Raw genomic sequence first — 22,007 nt, 5'->3', positions numbered from 1 at the left:
AGGGAAACAAACAATTAACACATAAGACAGTACATCATTAAAAGCACAACATTCATACCATTCGGGTGGGTTACAGTCTTTAATCCCAGGCCTGACGGGATAGCCAGATTTTAAGGGCTGTGCGGAAGGTCTGGAGGGTGGTGAGGGTACGAATCTCCACGGGGAGATCGTTCCATAGGGTCGGAGCTGCCACCGAGAAGGCTCTCCTCTGCGTAGTTGCCAGTCGACATTGACCGGCAGATGGGACTCGGAGGAGGCCTAATCTATGGGATCTAATTGGTCGGGTGGAGGTAATTGGCAGTAGGCGGTCTCTCAAGTACCCAGATCCACTACCATGAAGGGCTTTGTAGGTGACAAGTAGCACCTTGAAGCGTACCCGGAGATCGACCGGTAGCCAGTGCAGCTCGCGGAGGATAGGTGTTATATGGGTGAAGCGAGGTGCGCCCACAATCGCTCGCGCGGCCGCATTCTGGACTAGCTGAAGTCGCCACCCATTACTTCTTTCCTGATAGTGAGAACAATTAACCAGTGGGAGGGGTTACCTTCAGAAGTTGTGGATGCTCCATCAATTTAGGTTTTAAGAAGAGCCATTTATCCAGAATGGTACTATGGGGTCTCCAGCTTGTGCAGGGGATTGGATTAGAAGACCTTCAAAATCCAACTCTGTTATTTTGTTATATATTATAGTACAGTTCTTTAAATCTTCTTTTTTTGGTATGCCCAGTTGAGGGTGGGATATAGTAGGTAGGATTCAGTGCCTATCTTTGCTGAAGGCTGTGTGAGGCGAAATCAGAACTGCTACTTAGACATGTGAAGTCACAGAATAAAGTTAGAAAACCACCTTTTGTTCCTGTTGATAATCAGATTTTCATTTTCTATACAAGAAATATTGTAAATTATAAACTAAACTATTAGTTATCCATTGTAAATTAGTAATCAAATTATAAATCTAGATCAGTGTGTATTTATTTAAAAAGAAAGATTTGACTTGGTCAGAAAATTATTAAAACTCTTTTTGTAAAATTAACTCAGTTTCTCTGTGGATATGTTCTTTGAATGTATTGAAACTCTTCGATTATGTGAACGCGTTTCAGCAAAAAAAAAAAAAATGATCTTTTCTGTTTTGTGCTTATACAATCTTCTTTTTTTCTTTCCATTGATGCAGAACTTTCTAATTCTTGATGAAGTTCCTCTGTTTAAACCACAACTCAAAAATAACATTGAAAACCCTTTTCTTAACCTACATGATTTGACTTGCGCCTGGGACAAGGTAAATCACCTTTATTCTGAATGGCAATACAGAATTGGTCCACTTTTGCAGCCCCAACTAAAGGATGCAAAATTTGGAGATAGTGATCCAGTGGTGGGTTCCGGATCCTGTTGCAATTGATATGGTTGCAACAGAGCCCGGCGTCCACTACCTGAACGTGTGCAGTGCACGTGCACACATGCGCAGTGCACGCATGCTTCCTTACCTTTTGTGACGCCTTCGTGAGCCTCTGCGACGCTCCAGCTGCTTGGTGGAGCATCGCGCAGGCATCGTGCACTCTGTGCACATGCGCGGAAGCGCTAAAGAGCTCAAATATAGGTAAGGAGCTCAGGCAGGCGGGCGGGCCCTCCAGAGCACCATACCGGAACGTACTGTACCAACTGCAACCCACCACTGTAGTGATGGCTATCACTGGACAAGCAGCAGCTATTTCCCTTCTCAGGTTGTTGTTAAACTAAAAGTGGCTTTTCTCCCCACTTCCAAATTAAACACATTCAGTAACATGGCAACCATCATAAATATGAGTAATTTGCCGAGCGTCTGAATTTTGATCACGTGGCGATGGAGTTGCTGTAATGGTTGCAAGTGTGAAAAATGGTCATAAGTCACTTTTTGGAGCACCGTTGTAATTTTGAAAGGTACTAAGTGGAAGAAATCAAGGATTATCTGTAGTACCCCTCTACTTACAACAGTTCATTTAGTGACTGATCAAAGTTACAATGGCACTGAAAAAAGTGACTTATGACCATTTTTCACACATCCCCATGATAATGTGATCAAAATTCAGATGCTTGGCATCTTTTTGCAAAGCAAAGTTAATCGGGGAGTCCTGATTCATTTAACAACCAGGTTACTAACTTATCAGCTGCTGTGATTCACTTAACAAATTTAACAATTGTGGCAAGAGAGGTCATAAAATGGGGCAAACCCCACTTAACAAATGTCTCAGCTGACAACATAAATTTTGGGCTTAATTGTGATCGTAAGTTGATCATAAGGCTGCTTGTACATTTTTCTCATATCATATGACAATGAGTGCAATTTCTTTTGTGGAGTCAAGATTTGCTGAGATCAGTCTGCCCTCATTAGTGCCAAATCTTATTGCTCAGCATTGTGCCATGGTTTGCCTGAGATGGTTAATTTTTTTTGGGGGGGGGACTTTATGGGCCTCCTTTTTCTTTGAAACATATTTATAAGGAACATAAATTTGGTAGGTATAGTACCTTGTTCTGACCCCCCCCCTCCTCCGTCCAGTAACAAAAGCTGAGACAAGCGTAAAATGGAATGTCCTTTAATAACAAGACCAGACTCTCAGTGGCTGAAAGCCAAGTAAACAAACAGATAAGGACCTTGGCAGCAAGTCCAACAAACTTTGGCAGCAATTCAGACAAACTCTGGCAGCAATCCAGCCTGCCAAGTTTGTTTCTCTTTAGTCAAAGTGTTGACTTCTGCAAGAAGGGTGTGGCACAAGCAGTCTCTTTTATAGTCTGGAGAGGAGCCTAATGACCATCAGCTGAGCATAATTACCTCCTGTAATTACGTAGTTGTTCTTGACGCTGAGTAGCCCTTCAACGGCGTACATCCCGGAACAACTCACAGTTGGTTTCTGGATCACTCTCCCTTGTCTCCTCCCCACTGATCCAAGGCTCAGGCGCCACCTGGTGTCCAACCAGTCTCTCTGCACTCTGCTCAGAGTCAGAACCCTGTCCAGGGTCCTCCACATCCTCCAAGGCCAACTCATAGGGCCCCTCGCTGTTGGAGTCTGGTGGCAGCTCTAATGGCTCCTGCTGGGCCACAAAATTACCTTGTATTCCTTTTAAGGTCTGTTGTGGCCTGCTAGTGGCCAGCATGTGGAATGGCCCCTCTTAGAGGAAATAAAAGAGGAGCAAAAGGGAAGGGAAGTTTGCAGGAGACAATTCATTCATTTAATTGATTCATGACTCTCCAAGAGTCCTTGCCAAATTTTGCAGATATCGATCTGTCAGCTCTCCAAGCCAGATAAGGTCTGTGACTGTAAATCCTCCCTTGAAAGACTTTGCTGGATGTGAATGAGCAGAATTCACAGTAAATTAATAAAAGGGGTTTTTGTCGGGACAAGGAGTTTGCTTCATGCTCTCGGGAAACCTAGGTCAGAACAAGATCCCTGTGGCACAGGGTTAACTTTTACAAAACACATATTATATTGCTAGTTTTTTTTTCTGTTTTCTTTTTCTGACAACCATGTTCCATATTGTATAATTATATTTCAGTTACATTGCAGTTGGCTGAAAGTGAGATGTTTCTGTTGAAGTCAATGCAAGGTCAAAGTGAGGGAAAATCTTGATTGTATAACCAGAAAGTTTAAAGTCCTTAGAAGCTGTAAAAAGGAATAAAGTGAGCTATTTCCGCCACCTTGTGGAGATTAAAGCATAATGTTTAAAAAGGCCAATGGCCTATTATTTCTTTCTGTCATCATGGTGGAACGGTATTTTAGAATTAGAAACAATGGTTTATGTTTAATATCAACCTTTACAGGAAACTTGATTGTTGCTTTAAATCCAATCAAGTTTAACGTTTAGTAATATTGAAGGTACCTGGATCAAATAAAAGAGGATGAGAAAGTTAGTATAATGGTAATAGAAGGGCAGTTGTTTCTTATTTCTGAACATGAATAACATTTTCTCATGCTGATTTCTTGCTGCTTATATTATTATACGGTCTAATTAAAATTGATATTATTTCTAATTTTTCTTTGAGTGTTCTTGTTTACAAGAGAATTAGGTATGAATTAAATATACTATTAGGTAATATGGATGTGTGGTTAAGACTCGTCTCTGACTTATCTATTTTGCAAGAAGTAATTTTAATCAGACTATAAAGGAAAAAACCTATTAATTTTATAAATAATTATCAGTTTATATCTATAAGGAATGTACATGCCATCTTGCATTTTTTGATCCCTTGTGATATTTCACAGATTCTTTGGATCTCGATAGATGGGAGTGATTAAACCTTACACTAGGGGAAAGAGTAATACTCTTAAATTAGATTGTTTTCTAAAATGTTATAAATTTTGGATGGAATTCCTTTAAATGTAATCACTGGGAGCCAAGATTAACGGAAGACCTAAAACAATGAATAGAGTCAATGAATATATTTTGGTTTAGTTTTCTTCAGTTTTATTTTTTTCCATAAACATTTATATTATTTTTAATTGTTTGTATTCAGTTAATGAAAGCAAGTAAATGAATGCATAAATAATAAAAATCATATTAATTACTTCCCAAATGAATAGACTATGGAAATGGCAACACTTCAAGACATTTCATTATCTGTCAAACCAGGAGAATTACTCACTGTGATTGGCCCTGTGGGAGCGGGAAAGGCAAGTTTTGATTTTTTAAAATTGTTATGTTGTCCCTTGAATGTTCATTCTGAAACATTTGAAAACAGGCATTTTGTCCCTGTTCACTCTCTGGGATTCGATCTGCTGAATCTCAGCAGATTCAGCAGATTGGGTATAGTGAGTAGGATGAGGTAACACTGGGCTTTGTCAGAACTGACCAATACTGATCTTTCCATTATCAGGTAATATAGGTGTCAGCGTTCCAAGTATCATGCAGAATTAAATCAGAGATCCTTAAAGTTCCAATTTAATAAGTCAGACATCTTGGCACATCTGTGGAATCCCAATTCTGGAAGTTACCTAGGATTCCCATCCAGTTGAAAGTTCATGATCTTGTCCCCACACCCAAAAATCCATCACATGGTCCAATCTTCTTCTTCCACGTTGGCATCTCCACTCAGCTGGTTCCGGTCAGGTGCAGAGGCGCGGAGACAAACGATGACCTTGGCTTCTAGAAAAGAATGACAACAACACATTCCACAATTCTACTCATTTCCACTCCCCCCTCCCAACTACTACACCAACGAAACAGCATAATGAAATAAGAGAGAGTGTAGCAGGCCAAAGATCCTAAAAGGGATATAACTGCAGGCCTGACAATAGGTGTGTGTGGTTAAGACCTGTCTCTGTCTTATCTATCTTGCTAAAAAGTAATATGGGGCACAGGGGCGTATCCAGGGTAGCTTGTGGAAGTCAAAATCTATGGGCTCACCTGGTGAGGTAAGATTGCAACTTGGAACGAAGGAAAATAAAATGGTAAAAAACATGAATTAGTGAAAGAAATAGGAGAAGGAAAAACAGTGTATTTATACCTGTGCAAAACATAGAAAAGGAAATCATGTAATAGACGTGACTGAAACTAGCCCCCTCTTATGAAATTGAGCTGAGTTAAGGGGTGAATTCAGAAGAATGGATATGATTTAAGCATCAGTCTATTCACCAATTCGCAACGAACAGATATGAACCTTCATTCATACTTTTGGCAAGCATGACTGAAGCTACCCTTTCCTCTTTTTCTTTCTTCCTATCTGGATTATGTTTCTCTGTCACTTTTGTTTCTAATTGTTTTGTGGGGATTTAAAAAAAATGTTTTTAACAACTAGCAGCAAATAAATTACTATTATTATTATTAATTTTGAATCAAAAATCATTACGGACCTCATTGCTCATGATTAAAATACGAAAGAATTGGTGAGGAATACATGATGATGAGACATTGTCCTTTTTTTGTAGTGTGGAGTAGAAAAACTGGGGAAAATATGAGTATGGAATCAAAGGAAAGAAGAGAAAGAAGCTAAACGGGAAACTGTATAACTAGAAGATGACTGGTTTTGCTGATACAAAGAGACGTAGCAAGAATGGGTGCAGAACTATTGAGGCTTTAACTTTAATGCAGTGTTTTTCAACCTTGGCAACTTGAAGATGTCCGGACTTCAACTCCCAGAATTCCCCAGCCAGCATTCGCATCTTCAAGTTGCCAAGGTTGAAAAACACTGCTTTAATGTTTAGTTTACCTGCTTTGGCAGAGTTTTGTTTGAAAGTTTTCTGTGAACGAAACGTGGGAAGTGAAGTCCTGCTTCATGCCAGTGAGTGAATGTAGAAAGCAGATAGAAATTAGTATTAGCTACTATTAATCCCATATTGCATCTATTGAGCCACGGTGGTGCAGTGGTTAGAGTGCAATACCGCAGGCTACTTCTGCTGCCTGCTGGCTGCCTGCAGTTTGGCAGTTCAAATCTCACCAGGCTCACTCAGCCTTCCATCCTTCCGAGTTGGGTAAAATGAGGACCCAAAATTGTTGGGGGCAATACCCTGACTCTGTAAACCACTTAGAGAGGGCTGTAAAGCACTGTAAAGCGGTATATAAGTCTAAGTGCTATTGCAGATATGGAAAGAGAAAGCACAAAGGTCCACAATGAGAAAACCAAGGGAACTTTTAGTGCTGGTTATACAAATAAATTGTGCTTATGTGTAAAAAGAATGGAAGGTCTTACCTGTGTTGTGCACATCAGTATTTACAATTTTGACCTGTTTTCTTCCCTTATTAGAGAGATTGCCAGGGAGGGCACACAAATTTTATCTAGGCTTTCTCTTCCAGGACACTAACCCGGTTACCACGTATGCAGTGGCAAAGTTCTGTGCTGCTGCAATGCCCATAAGAAAAAAATTGGCTACAGAAGTATAGTGCCATCTTGTATCAATTATCTGGACATACCTCTAACAATCTTTGGACCATTATGTTATTATCCATTTTTAATGTCAATACTTTTTAATTATATTTTAATGTTAGTATTTTTAATACAGTGTAAAAACTAATGTGTATTGCTGGTCTTTGACCATAATAAAGATTTTACTTACTTACTTACTTACTCTCCCACCTGTGCTTCTAGTCTTCACTCTTGAGTGCTGTCCTGGGTGAGCTGTCTCCAATCAAAGGTTTTATAGATGTTCAAGGAAAAATAGCTTATGTTTCTCAGCAACCCTGGGTGTTTTCTGGCACAGTAAGAAATAACATACTTTTTGGAAAGGAATATCGAAAGGAAAAATACGAGAAGGTTTTAAGAGCCTGTGCTCTTAAAAAAGTAAGTTCTACATCTTTAAATACATTTTGGGTTGTTTTTCAGTTTTTGACAATGAAAATTGGCAAAGCGTTATGCATGGAAAATTACAGGGAGCCTCATTGCTTTAGAGTCCCAAAAACCAGTCCAACATCCAAAATAAAACAATGTTTAAGAATTGATAAAATTCCAGTGAAATATAGGACATTATGCATTGTGCAAAATAGTTCCACTGTAATTTAAGTTGGATGGAACCATAAATAATTATGCAGACAGGGCCTTTTTGGGATGAAGCCCCACTTAATTTTAAACATGGGGTCAGATTAACACTCTTAAAGGAGCTGAATGGAGAACATCATAAAATTTGACTTGATTTAATTTAATTTTAATTACATTTAATGAAATGTAACAACTCATAACTTATATGTGTTTACTTGGTTTTCCCCCATTGCCATATTAAAAATTTTCAATTCAGTGATAATTTTGTGGGTTGTAGTGGTATACCCTGCTGTAATACTTCAAGATTTCTCTATTTCCCATTTAAAAGGCATAAAATAAATCCTAGGAGGAAATAATTCAGGTTAGAACATCTTTCACATACCGTACTTGTGAGAGTGAAGACAGAAATTGCCATGGATATGTTGTTCCTAAAAATGCCATTGGCTTCTTAAGCTGGCATTGCATTTCAGAGAACGTCCTTCAGAACATTTCAACTTTATCTTTGATTTGGCAGGTGTGATCTAGGACATTAAAATAGATTGCTAAGAGACAGATAATTTTGTTTGGCAACTTGTAAAATATTATACACCAAATCCAGGACATGGCATTTGATGATGCCGCTGTCAGGCTGAAGATGGATGAAAAGCAGTTAGTTTAAAACCTTTTGCAAAACACATTTTTGTAAAAATGCAGTTGGTCACTTTTTTTATAATCTTGTTTTGCATTATGAAAACTGCCCATCATTTTCCTAAAATTCATATTTAATTTGTAGTGGTTCATAAATTGTATAAACACACTTCTTCGGAGGGTGAAAATCTTACCAAGCAATTCTGATTAATACGTTCTCCTTTTGAACATAATGTATGCATATTAATAATATTTATGATGGTTCTCAAATCATTAACATGACAAATGCAAACTTTTTTATTTGAATAATACTCTGTCGTTGATAGGATATTGACCAGCTGGAAGATGGAGACCTAACAATGGTTGGAGACAGAGGAGCCACTTTGAGTGGTGGACAAAAAGCCAGGATTAATCTTGCTAGGTAAAGTGGGGTTGACTTTTATGAGACCATCTTGAACCTGCAGATATCAATTAAAAACCCAATGCATTTGGTGGAGCTCAAAACTAAATTATGCACATTTCAAGGTCACCTGTAAAAATTTAAAATTGCATCAATTTGTGATAACAAACTAATGACATAAATCAAACTACTGAAATCAAAGTCCTCACAGCAAACAATGCTACATATTACAGGTAGTCCTTGATTTACAACAGTTCATTTAGTGACCATTCAAAGTTACAACGGCACTGAAAAAAGTGACATTTATCAGTTACAACCTTTGTATCATCCCCCATGTCCAGGGGTGAAATCCAGGAGATTCTGACAGGTTCTGGAGAACCAGTAGAGGAAATTTTGAGTAGTTCAGAGAACCGGCAAATGCCACCTCTAGCCAGAGTAGGGTGGGAATGGAGATTTTGCAGTATCCTTCCCCTGCCACGCCCACCAAGCCACACCTTTCAAATCATACCACGCCCACCAAGCCATGCCCACAGAACTGGTAGTAAAAACTTTTTGAATCTCACCACTGCCCATGACCATGTGATCAAAATCCAAATGCTTAGCAACGGGTTTATACTTAACGACCATTGCTGTGTCCTGAGATCATGTGATCCCCTTTTGCAACTCCTATTGTTTGACAAAATAAGTCAATGGGGAAGCCAGATTCACTTAACAACTGGGTCACTAACTTATTAACTGCAATGATTCACTTAACAACTGTGGCAAGAAAAGTCCTAAAATAGGGCAAAACTCACTTAATAACTGAAATTTTGGGCTCAGTTGTGATTGTAAGTCAGGAACTACCTGTGGTAATTTAGACATCTTTGCAAAAATAGACATTTTAGTATGCCTTTATAAAAGCCAGCATGGCAACTCGTATGGAGTTCTATTCTCCCTTAATCTCCACAAAATACAAATACTGTTATGGCTTTTGTGAAAGAGATGATCTTCAAAGTGAAATAAATGATCTTTCAGGTGATGAGATGTTGTATGTTTATAGGACTTTGAATTGGAAATTGATAGCTTACAGAGAGGTTTCACAGTGGGTGATGAATGACGGTGTTAGAAGGTATATTTTTTTCTGGATTCAGCTTCTAAACATCCAAGTGCTTAGTACAAATTTTGCAACCTTTTGACAAGCAAAGTCAATGGGGAAGCCTGATTCACTTAACAACTGGGTTACTAACTTACTAACTGCAGTGATTCACTTAACAGCTGTGGCAAGAACGGTCATAACAATGGGGCAAACAATGCTTAACAAGGAACGTGTGACCACATCACTTAACAACAATTCCGATGGGATTCAGGATTGTATTTCTTATTTTATCTACTTTTACCTGTTTTTGAATGTGGTCGTCTAAAATTAAAATGGAAGATTGGCATTTTCTGGTTTTTTTTAAAAAATCACCTTAAAGTTTTAAGAATCAGGAAATGACATTATCAAATTTATTTCTGATTTATAAACTTTTTTTCTTACTCGCAAGACCATTGGTTGTAGGATTCTCTAACTCAGCGGGCCTCAACGTTTCCAGGCTTGGTGGCCCCATCTGGTACGGGGGAAGGTGTGTGTGTGTGATGGGGGGCAGGCACATGCGCATACACATAGAACCATTTGTGTGAGCAGCATATCTATGCATGCACCCTCCACTTGCTCAAATTGAGCTTCACTCCTGAGCATAGAGTACTTGCACTTAGGTGCAAAAGCTCCACCTGTGAAAGTGAAGGGTGCTTGAGCAGAAGGCGCTTGTGCGCGCCTGCTGCTCGCTCAAGTAGAACTTCATGCACATGGGCTTGCCTATTTCTCCTGTGGCCCAGTTTCGAACAGGCCACGGCCAGGGACTTGGGGACCCATGCTCTAACTCAGACCTGTCAAACTGACGGCTTGTGGGCTGGATATGTCACATGTAGGTCAGGGGTGAGTTTCTGTCTAACATTACTGCCGGTTCGGTGCACGCGCGATTCGCGCACACTTCTTTGCTTGCGCACATCCTTAACACACGCTCTGCACATGTGTGCAGTTGCCTGTAAATAGGTCTGCACATGCGCAGAACATTAAGAATGTAAAAAAAAAACATGCTGCAGAGACTGGGGTACCAGTTTGAGGGCGTGGCAAGCCTGCTGTCCCTACCGGTTCAGTGACACAGTCACACTTTCCAGTACCGCTTTGCCCAAACCGGTGCGAACTGGTAGCAACCCACCTCTGGTGCTGGCCACTCCCACCCCGGCTTCACAAAGGGAAAAAAATCACAATATGGTACAATATGGCATGAGTTTGACACCTGTGCTCTAACTAATTTATTTGAAAAGATTGCCAGGCAAGGTACCGCCCACAATAATATATATTTTTTAATTTTTTATTTCTCATATATACATTCACAATTATATGATCTCATAACTGTTATTAATAATATGTATTTGTAACAATTTTTCTCCCCTACAGTTGACAATATACTTGAAATTGCTTTCTTACCATCCCATAAACCCATCTTATCTTACAACAATCCTACTTCTTCTTCCTTCTTCTCTCCTTCCTTCCCTCCCTCCTTCCCCCTTCCCTCCCTCCTTTCTTCTCTCCTTCTCTCCTTCCCTCCTTCCTTCCCTCCTTCCTTCCCTCCTTCCTTTCCTCCTTCCTTCCCCCCTCCTTCTCTCCTGCATTCCCTCCTTCCTTCCCTTCTTTCTTCTCTCCTTCCTTCCCTCCTTCATTCCCTCCTTTCTTCTCTCCTTCTCTCCTTCCTTCCCTCCTTCCTTCCCTCCCTCCTTCCTTCCCTCCTTCCTTAATAATAATAATATATGAGGGAAGCAGTAATGACCCAATAGCTGCACCAGGGTAGGAAAGTAGAAATGAGGGCAGATGAGAGGCCCGCCTTTCACTGTATGGGTGAGGCCTTGCTGCTAAAACACACACTCTTTTTAGAAGCAACCTAATTGTTCCTAACTTGTCTGTTTTTTAGAGCTGTGTACCAGGATGCCGACATCTATCTTTTGGATGATCCGTTAAGCGCGGTGGATGCAGAAGTGAGCAGGCATTTGTTTGAAAGGTATGTAACGTTCCCAGGGTCCTTTTAAACATCTACATTTCTCTTTGATGGTTCTCCTTTCTTAAACTGTGCATGGAAGCAAGGTTAACTTCAAACATTTAAAGACCCTCAGTGGGTTTTGTAGCCTAGTGAATAAATTATTGCTCCTATTTTATTGTAACGATAGAAAATCAGAATCATTTATGTGAACGTTTCAAAAATATTGGGAGAAGGGGACTCAATATTTCTGTCATAAGAAGAACAGCTGATGTGATTATTAAAAGGCTGTTTTTGTTGAATAATATTTTTGAGTTAAGAATTATTTTTCCAAATTAAAGAGTAGAATCCTACGTTTATTTGGAACTGCCTCTGAACTCAGTAAAATCTTATCCAATGCATCCTTCATTGATTAATTCATTTCTTAAATGGTATAGGGTCTCCTGCTTGAGGTTGGACTAGAAGACCTCCAAGGTCCCTTCCTACTCTGTTATTCTGTTCGTCTGAACCATAACTGGTAGCTAAAGCAAATAGCTAACAAGAATATATACTTACATACATTTGCACACTATGGTCTTTTTGTTTTTGAGTGAGAGGAAAGAAATATTCTTAAAGTAGAAGCTAATGACTATGATTGTAGATTATAGTTTGGTTTGGTTTGGTTTGGTTTTATTGACATTTGTAGGCCGCCCTTTTCCCTGAGGGGACTCAGGGCGGCTCACAGAAAACCAAGGGAGGGGGAATACAACATTAAGACGACAACATATAGTAAAATCAACACCATGCATTCAATATTCGGGCGGGGTAACGGTCCTTATCCCCAGGCCTGACGGGCGAGCCAGTTCTTCAAGGCTGTGCGGAAGGCTTGGACGGTGGAGAGGGTACGAATCTCCACGGGGAGCTCGTTCCAAAGGGTCGGGGCGACTGCTGAAAAGGCCCTCCTCCTTGTAGTTGCCAGCCGACACTGGCTGGCCGATGGAATGCGGAGGAGGCCCAGTCTATGCGATCTTATAGGTCGTAGGGAGGTAATCGGCAGAAGGCGGTCTCTCAAGTATCCAGATCCACTGCCATGTAGGGCTTTATGGGTGAGTAAAAGCACCTTGAAGCGCATCCGGAGATCGACAGGTAGCCAGCGCAGCTCGCGGAGGATAGGTGTTATGCGGGTGAATCGGGGTGCACCCGCGATCACTCGCGCGGCCGCGTTCTGCACTAACTGAAGTCGCCGGATGCTCCTCAAGGGCAGCCCCATGTAGAGCACATTGCAGTATTCCAGCCTAGAGAGCACAAGGGCCCGAGTGACTGTTGTGAGTGCCTCCCGGTTCAGGTAGGGTCGCAACTGGCGCACCAGGCGTACCTGGGCGAATGCCCCCCTGGTCACAGCCGTTAAATGGTGGTCGAATGACAGCTGTGGATCCAGGAGGACTCCCAAGTTGCGGACCCTCTCTGAGGGGTGTAAAATTTGACCCCCCAGCCTGAGTGTTGGAATATTGGCCAAATCTTTGGGAGGGAAACACAACAGCCACTCGGTCTTTTCTGGGTTGAGCACAAGCTTGTTAACCCTCATCCAGTCCATAACGGCTTCAAGACCCCGGCCCATCACGTCAACCGCTTCATTGATTTGGCACGGGGCGGACAGATACAGTTGAGTATCGTCCGCATATTGATGGTATCTAATCCCGTGCCTGCGGATGATCTCTCCCAGCGGTTTCATGTAGATGTTAAATAGTAGGGGGGATAAGACCGAGCCCTGCGGCACCCCATAATTTAGGGGCCTTGGGGACGATCTCTCCCCACCCACTAACACCGACTGCGACCTGTCCGAGAGGTAGGAGGAGAACCACCGTAGCACGGTGCCTCCCACTCCCACCTCCCGCAGTCGTCGCAGAAGGATACCATGGTCGATGGTATCGAAAGCCGCTGAGAGGTCAAGAAGGACCAGGATGGAGGAATGTCCTTCATCTCTGGCTCTCCAAAGATCATCCATCAATGCGACCAAAGCGGTTTCTGTGCTGTAACCGGGTCTGAAGCCTGACTGGAAGGGGTCTAGATAGTTTGCTTCCTCCAAGGACCGTTGGAGCTGGAAGGCCACCACCTTCTCAACAACCTTCCCCAGAAAGGGAAGGTTGGAGACCGGACGATAACTGTTGAGGACAGCTGGATCCAAGGATGGTTTCTTCAGGAGGGGTCTCACCACCGCCGCCTTCAGTGCGGCGGGGAAGTTCCCCTCCCGAAGGGAGGCGGTTACAACCGCCTGGATCCAGCCTCGTGTCACCTCACTGCAGTTAACAACCAGCCATGAGGGACACGGATCCAGAACACAGGTGGAGGAGCTTACAGCTCTCATGGCCTTGTCCACATCCCTGGGGGTAACGTCCTGAAACTCAACCCAGAGCTGTTCCCCCTGATCCCCCTGTGCCTCGGCTGGAACTGCAGGTGTGGAGTCCAAGTCCGACCGAAACCGAGCAATTTTGTCCGCTAAGAATTGGGCATATTCTTCAGCTCTGCCCTGCAGGGGTTCCCCCGTCTCCCTTTTGTTCAGTAGGGAGCGGGTTATCCTGAACAGGGCGGCTGGGCGGGACTCAGCGGATGCGACCAGGGTGGCTATGTGCGATCTTTTTGCAGCCCTAAGTGCCCTAGTATATTCCCTGGTGCAGGTGGTTACCATTGCTCGGTTCGATTCGGACTTATCGGACCTCCAACGGTGCTCTAGGCATCTCCTCCGGCGCTTCATCTCCCGGAGCTCCTCGGTAAACCAAGGAGGTCTCCGGGATCCGCCGCCTCGGAGGAGCCGCAGTGGCGCAATCCGGTCGAGGGCCTCTGACGCTGCCAAGTGCCACGCAGCAGCCAGAGTCTCCACCGGACTGTGGGCGAAAGTGTCAGGAATAACCCCAAGCTCTGTCTGGAACCTTGATGGCTCCATAAGACGCCTGGGGCGGAACCACCTGGTCGGTTCCTCCTCCCTACAGTGGGGGTTTGGCCTCCGGAAGTCGAGCCTCAGTAGGCAATGGTCTGACCACGACAGGGGTATGATGTCGCTCCCCCTCAGACCAAGATCATAAATCCACTGCTCCGAGAGAAATACAAGGTCAAGCATGTGTCCCGCTGAGTGGGTTGGGCCTCGAATTACTTGGGTCAAGCCCATGGCTGTCATGGAAGCCATGAACTCCTGCGCCCCATCAGAGTTTTCACCGAGCGATGGCAAGTTAAAGTCCCCCAGGACCATCAGCCTAGGGAATTCAACTGCCAGCTCGGCTACCGACTCGAGGAGCGAGGGGAGGGCTGCTGCAACGCTGTTGGGAGGCAGGTACGTTAGCAGCAACCCCACTTGACCCTTGAGGTCCAACTTTAACAGCAAAGACTCACACCCGACAATCTCCGGAGCAGGGACCCTACGAGGAACTAGCGACTCCCGGATAACGGCGGCCACACCTCCACCCCTTCCCTGGGCTCTCGGCTGATGCAGCACCTGAAATCCTTCTGGGCACAGCTCTACAAGGGGGACTCCTCCCTCTGGGCCCAGCCAGGTTTCAGTAATACATGCCAGGTCTGCCCTCTCGTCTAAAATTAAGTCCCGGACGAGAGGAGCTTTATGGACAACAGACCTGGCATTTAGCAACAACAGCCTGAGACCAGGGTCCTGACTACTTACGCCATCTGGTCTCGGAGTGGGACTCCCAGGGCCGGAAGGAGGGATCTCTGTAATGTAGCGAACCCTCCTTCCCCGGTAATGGCCTGCCCTGAAGTCCCCGCCGTATCTGCCCCTCCCTGTTACGACTGCAATACCCCGACCCTCTCCCGTGTCTCTGGTCCCCTCAACCACCCCCATAGCCCCCGCAGCTCCCGGCAGGTCCTCCGAATCACACATACTCATACACTCCCCCGAACAGACCCCACGTAATAGTTAAAACACAAAAATTTACAACAATATAATCATAAAAGTGGGACATTCATTCATCTCATACGTACCACATGCATAGCCCATACAAAGAAAGAAGAAAAAGATGAGAGCAAAGAGAGAGTGGGAATTAAAATAGTTGCGCAATTGATTAAAAAGTTTTTAAGTGCGAGTTCAGTTTGTTGCCATCGACTATCCATCCACAGCCCAGACCAAAGTTTCCTTCTGGGGATAGGCACCAGTAGTAATGATGGTAATAGACAGGGCTAAGGCAGGCAGGCACATAGGGCCTAGGTCTATAGGTGAGGGAAATCTGGTAAGCAGAGTCCGAGGCGGCAGGGAACCAATGTTGGTAAAAAGGCAGCGTTGATGGAAAGAGCAGCGTCAAAAAGATAAGGCAGCGTTGGTAAAGGGAGCAATGCTGGAACAAGGGGTTATATTGCTGGAAAGAGTAGTAACAGTACCAGTAACAGCATTGGTAGAAGGGACAGTATTGGTAAGGGGAGCAATGTTGTTGAAAGCAATGGTGTCGCTGTAAGGCTGAGATCAGTATGGGGGAGGGGGGGAGGCATCCGGAAAAGGCTCCAGCTGCGGCACACCCAATCAGCCGCCCGCTTCGCCAAGGCCGGACCAGGCCTCCGTTTGAATTCCCCAACTCTAAACAACGATGATAAATAGTCAGCCCAGTCAGAATCACCATAAATTCCCCAAACTCTCCAAACTGTCCGCCAAGCTGTTCGTCAGGCTTCAGAGCTTGTAAAAAAGGGGCCGAAAAGCCCCACCGTTGCTGAAGCCGCCGCGAAACACCTTCAACTGTCTCCGCTCCCTGTGCCACCGTGAGACCGCTGTACTCGCCGCCAAGGGTGCCCAGCCGCTGCCGAGGCCGCCGAAGCCGCCGCGGGACGCCCTCCGTCGCCTCCGCTTCCACCATGTCCATGTGGCCGCTGCCGCTACGGCCGCTGCGCTCACCGGCAAGGTCTAAAGGATGGGGGGGGAGGAGGAGTGCCCAGGCCTCTTTTCTCTTCAGATCAAACGTAGAATAATAATAGAACCACTCAAGGCTCCGTTTTCCATCCTCCATTCAATCCCCAGCCGAACAGATAGCGTCCCAGAGGATCGCAGGACCACAGGATTGCTTTCCATGTACCTCAAAAAATCATGGGGCTTTTATGGTGATGTTTTATAATATTGATAACAGTGATTTCTTTTTGAAATTTTAGCATTCCTTAATGCTCCTTTACAGTACTTCATCCTCTTCCCATATACTCAAGGGTGGGTTCCTGCCAGTTCTAACCTCTTCTATAGAAGAGGTTCTACAAATCTAAAGTGCCGTTTAGAACCGGTTCCAGCTCCCTCCCCCCGCCCGTCTGCACATCATCAAGATGAAGAGTGAGAGGTGGAATTCTGGGAGTTCAAGTCCACAAGTCTTAAAGCTGTCAAGTTTGAACATCCTTGGTTTTTTTTTCTAAAGTGTTAGGGGTGCAAGGGTCTTGTAACTTGACTGCTTTAAGACTTGCATTCTTCAAATGCCAGAGTTTCTGAGCCAACATTTTGAAAGCAAGAGCTTTCTTAAGTGAGTTTCACCACATTTTACAAGTTGACCACACCCACCCAGTCACATGATTGCCAAGCCACTCCCACTCAGCCACATGGCTGGTAAGCCACTCCCACCTGGTCACATGGCCAGCAAGCCACTCCCACAAAGCAGGCCACACCTACAGAAGAGGTTCTAAAAATTTTTGAAACCCACCACTGCATATACTGTTTGTACTCCTTAAGTGTTAGATAATAATTATTATTGCATATGATAAAGCTGAAATTGATATATCAGTATTTAGTTTTATCTATGTAGAGGACAGAGTGTTAATTTTCCAGATTCTGATTTGCTTAAGAAAAGCACTGCTAACTTGGGTCCATTATTTTGTTTCTAAATGTCTGGAAGTCAACCACAAGTCCGTAGTGAGGGCTTTTGCGAAACATCTTAAAACAGTGCCTCCCCAAACCTTTGGGCACCAGGGACTAGTTCCATGGAGAGTGGTTTTTCCATGGACCGGACGGGGTATGGTTTTGCATGCTGCCTGCATCCCACATATGGGGGCTTGCTTCTTTACGCTGCCCCTTTTTTGGCATGACACAGCCCTGTGCCAGTACATAGGCTGGGGGTTAGGGACCCCAGTCCTAAGAGATATACAGGTAGTCCTCGACTTACAACAGTTCATTTAGTAACCATTCGGAGTTGCCATTGCACTGAAAAATGTGACATGATGATTTTTTTATAGTTATGACCTTTGTAGCATCCCCCAATCATGTGATCAAAATTCAAATAGCAATAGCAACAGCAGATTTACCGTATTTTTCGGAGCATAAGACGCACTGGAGTATAAGACGCACCAAGGTTTTGAAGAGGCAAATATTTTTTTAAAAAGTTTTTGCACTCTGCAAATCTCTCCCTTTGTGAAAAATGGGCCCTTTCCCCCCCCGCAAAAGGGTATGAATAGCCTTGTAGAGTGCTCCTGCGAGGTGGGGGTAGGGCCAAAAACGAGCAAAAAATGGCCTGTGTTTTGCAAAAATGGGCCTGTTTTTCATCAAAAAAAGGGCATGCCTTATGGAGGCTTATAGAGTGCTCTTGGGGGCTGGGGGGGAAATTGAGCAAAAACCAGCTCATTTTTGGCTCGTTTCTGCCCTCCCCAGCCCCCAGGAGCACTCTGGAATCTAGTATGCCGATGTAAATTGTTTCACGTAAACTCTCTCATGGACGTCACACTTAATATTGTATGAGTTTCCATTGGAGTATATGTAAATATTGCTTTAAATCTAAAAAAGATGGAATATTAGAGCTGTGAGGCTATTATAGTTGTGACAATATGAATGAACCACTTCTCTTCAAAGAAAGCAAGCAATTATGTCCTATGGGAAACTTGTGGGATTGCTTCAGGAAACAGAGCTCAGACTTATGCATGATTTCAAGAGAACGTTGTAGACATATCTGGTGCCTGGATTCACCCACCCATTTCCCCTGTGGTTTAAGGAGTAGGGCAGTGGTTCCCAAACTTGGCAACTTTAAGACTTGTGGACTTCAACTCCCAGAATTCTCCAGCCAGCAGAGCTGGAGAATTCTGGGAGTTGAAGTCCACAAGTCTTAAAGTTGCCAAGTTTGGGAACCACTGGAGTAGGGTATAACAGGAACATCCCATAAACTGTCCAGTAAAATGCTTTGCTAAAATATATCAGTAATTTAGAATATAGGACTCCCTCCTTCTTTCAGTTTTTTCTCTTGTTCAGCAATGTAATGGTTGTCTCAGACTGGAATTTATCTTGCGACCAGATTTTATTTGATGCTATCTTTACATTCCATCTCCCCCCACCACAAACTGAATATCACTAAGCAGAACAAGAGCCAGAATTTTATTTCAAATTAGATATCGATGAATAGTGCTGTTTAGTTCTTTTCTAATTGTCTCGTATAAAGGAGCCCTTAAAAAATTATCTTTAAAGTGACTTGCTCTACTGCTTGTAAGAAGTCAGCATTTCATTCAGTTTCATTTCTTTTGCAGGTGTATTTGTCAGACTTTGCATAAAAAAGTGTGCATTTTAGTGACTCACCAGTTGCAATATTTACGAGCTGCAAGCCAGATCTTAATTTTAAAAGAGGTTGGTGAAAATAATAAATAATCTTTGGAGGGTTGGCAGTGTCTTAATTTGCTTTCCGTATTAATATTTAAAGTTGAAGAATTACGAATAGGCAGAAACACCTGCAGTGTTACAAGTGATATGTCTACATGGCGTACAAAACTATACATTCATTTTACAGAACGAAATAAATCAAAATGCCATTTTTGAATGATAGGTCGGGACTTTTTAAACCCCTAGCTAAAATTTAAAAGAGGGTAGTGCAAAATATATCTGTTGAAAGGTATTCGGCCATAGTTTTCAAATTAGTTAATTCAGTATTCTTGGGGCTTCAGTTCCCCGTTGATCCTTTTGCATGTATGTCATACATAAAATACAGCACACTTGTTTAGATTAGAAAAGGAGCAGGAACCATGTTTCAAGTGGACTTTGATTTTTGAGTCTCAAGAGCTGCATTTCAAAAGGAAGCAGAGCAGAGATGGTATTCAGCAAGTTCTGACCAGTTCTGGAGAACCGGTAGTAGAAATTTTGAGTAGTTCGGAGAACTGGTAAATACCACCTCTGACTGGCCCCCGCCCCCATGTATTCCCGGCCTCCCGAGTCCCAGCTGATTGGGAGGAAATTGAGATTTTACAGTATCCTTCCCCTGCAACCGCCACCAAGCCATGCCCACCAAGCCACGCCACGCCCACAGAATCGGTAGTAAAATCTTTTGAATCCCACCACTGAAGCAGAGCTTCAAAGAATTGACCAAGTGAACCTAGACTGAATTAGAACTGGCAGAGGCACAGCTGAAGTGAGATCTGAACTTCCTACTAGCTAGCATTGGAAAAACATGGTCTTTATTTTGATTTTACAGCTGCAAACATAAAAATTTAAAGCTGAAATTTGTAAGTATATAAAACATTGAATGCTGAAATCTCTTCACTTTCAGGGAAATAGATGTAGGCAACTTGAATCTAGACTGTTTAGGTTCCAGGCCTGTTGTTTGCACTTTTATTCAAAATTAAATGAATTACAAATAAAAATGCAAATAAAGTCAATAAAGATCAAACAGACATAATCTAATATCTCCCCTCTTTCTCTTTCTAATGTCACTAATAAAGAAAATTTTGTTATGTTGCTTTGCAGTGTGCCATTTATGTTCATATTGACTGAAGCAATATAAAAACCTGTGAAAGAAATAACATAAATAAATAAACTAGGAAAAATATCCTGTTCATTAAATGCCAATTAACAAATTTTAATTGTTCAATATATCCTTATATAAACCAGCTATAAGAAAGAATGTTATGTATTTCTAATTTACTTACAAGATTTGTAATAATTATTTTTAAAATAATTTTATAAAGAAATTATTTTTGCTAATCAAAATTTTGCCTCCTTCCAAAATACGACAAATTATTCATCTATTACCAAGATCAATGGGACACAGTGGCTCAATGGCTAAGATGCCGAGCTAGTCGATCAGAAAGATTTGAATCCCTAGTGCCACCTAATGGAGTGAGCTCACGTTACTTGTCCCAGCTTCTGCCAACCTAATCTAATATCTAATAGCTATCAACTTTGCTACCATTAACACATGTCTGTTGACACTTTATTTTTCAATGAAGTGTTCTGATCTATAAATAATTTAGTAATTGATGAGGACAATACTATGGAATTTCCTAAAACAAAGTTGTCCTAAAATTGGGCTATCACATATACGTTGTTGACGCATGACTTTTACCACCTTTCCAACGTATGAAATTTACTTCTGTTATACAATTGTTAATGGTGTGTTATCCCATCTATGAAAGGGAGACTCATTGAAAAAAGTGCACTTTAGACTTAGCTGGTTAGGATGGCATGAAGCTTTCAGATAGATCAGTTTCCAAAAAGATATAATTCCCAAGTCACCCATAAAATTTACTATCAAAAATTAACACATTTAGAAATTTAGTTTTTAATAAAATAGAGTGTATTATCAATAAAATAAAATTAGATTATTGCATAAATAAATATTTTAGTTTGGAGAAGTCCCCAAAACCTTCCCTGGCAGGCTTCTCACCTGCCTTTATTTTTCTTCCTAAATTAATATGTTTCACGGATGAACAAATGTTGAATGTACTAAAACTACACCAGGGCTATCTTTATGGAGAAAATGGAAAAGAATGAATAACCAAGATCCTGATGGTCCCATTACACACCATATACTATATGTTTTAAATCCAAGTTAGTTTTAAATTCACCCAATTTTAAATTCACCCAATTAGTTTTAAATTCACCCAATTTTAAATTCACCCAATTTTGAATCCTAGCTTCAGTTCTGGCTTACTGAGCATAAAGACTTTCTTCTTTTTAAAAAAAATATATATAAATAGATTGTTATATTTCTCTCCAACTATTATTCAGAAAAAGATTGTGGAGAAGAAATTTATCAGTTGGGAGGATTGACAAGTGGGATAGTGACCCTCTATTATATTATTAGAATTTTCCAACTGGCTTGTATTATATGTCATTTGGGAGGGAAAAAAGCCAGGAAATTAATAGTAACTGATAGGACATGTATTTTTATTGCTGCCTTAATGAGAATAATTTAATCAGATCCTTTGGGCATCAAGGTAAACCCTTGTTTATTAAAAGAAAAAAACACTTTTCTTCTTTCTGCTTACAGCATAGCCAGAGAAGGTCCTGAAAGTTTTATATCTCGTTTTATTTCTGTAACTGTCAGTTATAGTTGCATCCAGACTCTAAAATATGATAAATTGTAACTATGATTTGTTGAAATATTCACTTCAAAACCATGATAATGAAATATATAACTAAGATGTTCTAGAATTAAGATAACACAAAAAACTCAGATTTACAATACCTAGCCAAACAGGTTTAACCTTGAAAGAGCTAAGCAAAGGCTGTAGACTAGACTGGAAAGTTGAAGAAATGTTCTGGAAGAAAGCAACAGTTGAACCACTTCTGTACTATGGCTAA

At 42.2% G+C, this 22,007-nt stretch overlaps 1 protein-coding gene across 1 annotated transcript in view; it reads left to right on the top strand.

The window, feature by feature from the left end:
- The window catches only part of ABCC4 (ATP binding cassette subfamily C member 4 (PEL blood group)), a 199,853-nt gene that overhangs the window by 51,224 nt on the left and 126,622 nt on the right, over positions 1-22,007 (top strand). Inside the window, exons 9-14 of the mRNA XM_087726242.1 lie at positions 1,166-1,270; positions 4,545-4,634; positions 7,046-7,237; positions 8,386-8,480; positions 11,450-11,536; positions 18,962-19,058. Coding sequence (XP_087582368.1) covers positions 1,166-1,270; positions 4,545-4,634; positions 7,046-7,237; positions 8,386-8,480; positions 11,450-11,536; positions 18,962-19,058 — 666 coding nt within the window. The remainder of the gene's footprint in view (positions 1-1,165; positions 1,271-4,544; positions 4,635-7,045; positions 7,238-8,385; positions 8,481-11,449; positions 11,537-18,961; positions 19,059-22,007) is intronic.

This window comes from Thamnophis sirtalis, unplaced genomic scaffold, assembly GCF_051295495.1.
Source record: "Thamnophis sirtalis isolate CommonGarterSnake01/CBP01778 unplaced genomic scaffold, rThaSir2_p1.2 scaffold_12, whole genome shotgun sequence".
Taxonomy (NCBI): domain Eukaryota; kingdom Metazoa; phylum Chordata; class Lepidosauria; order Squamata; family Natricidae; genus Thamnophis; species Thamnophis sirtalis.
The sequence above is the reverse complement of the archived record's forward strand: the minus strand, read 5'-3'. Positions and strand labels throughout refer to the sequence as shown.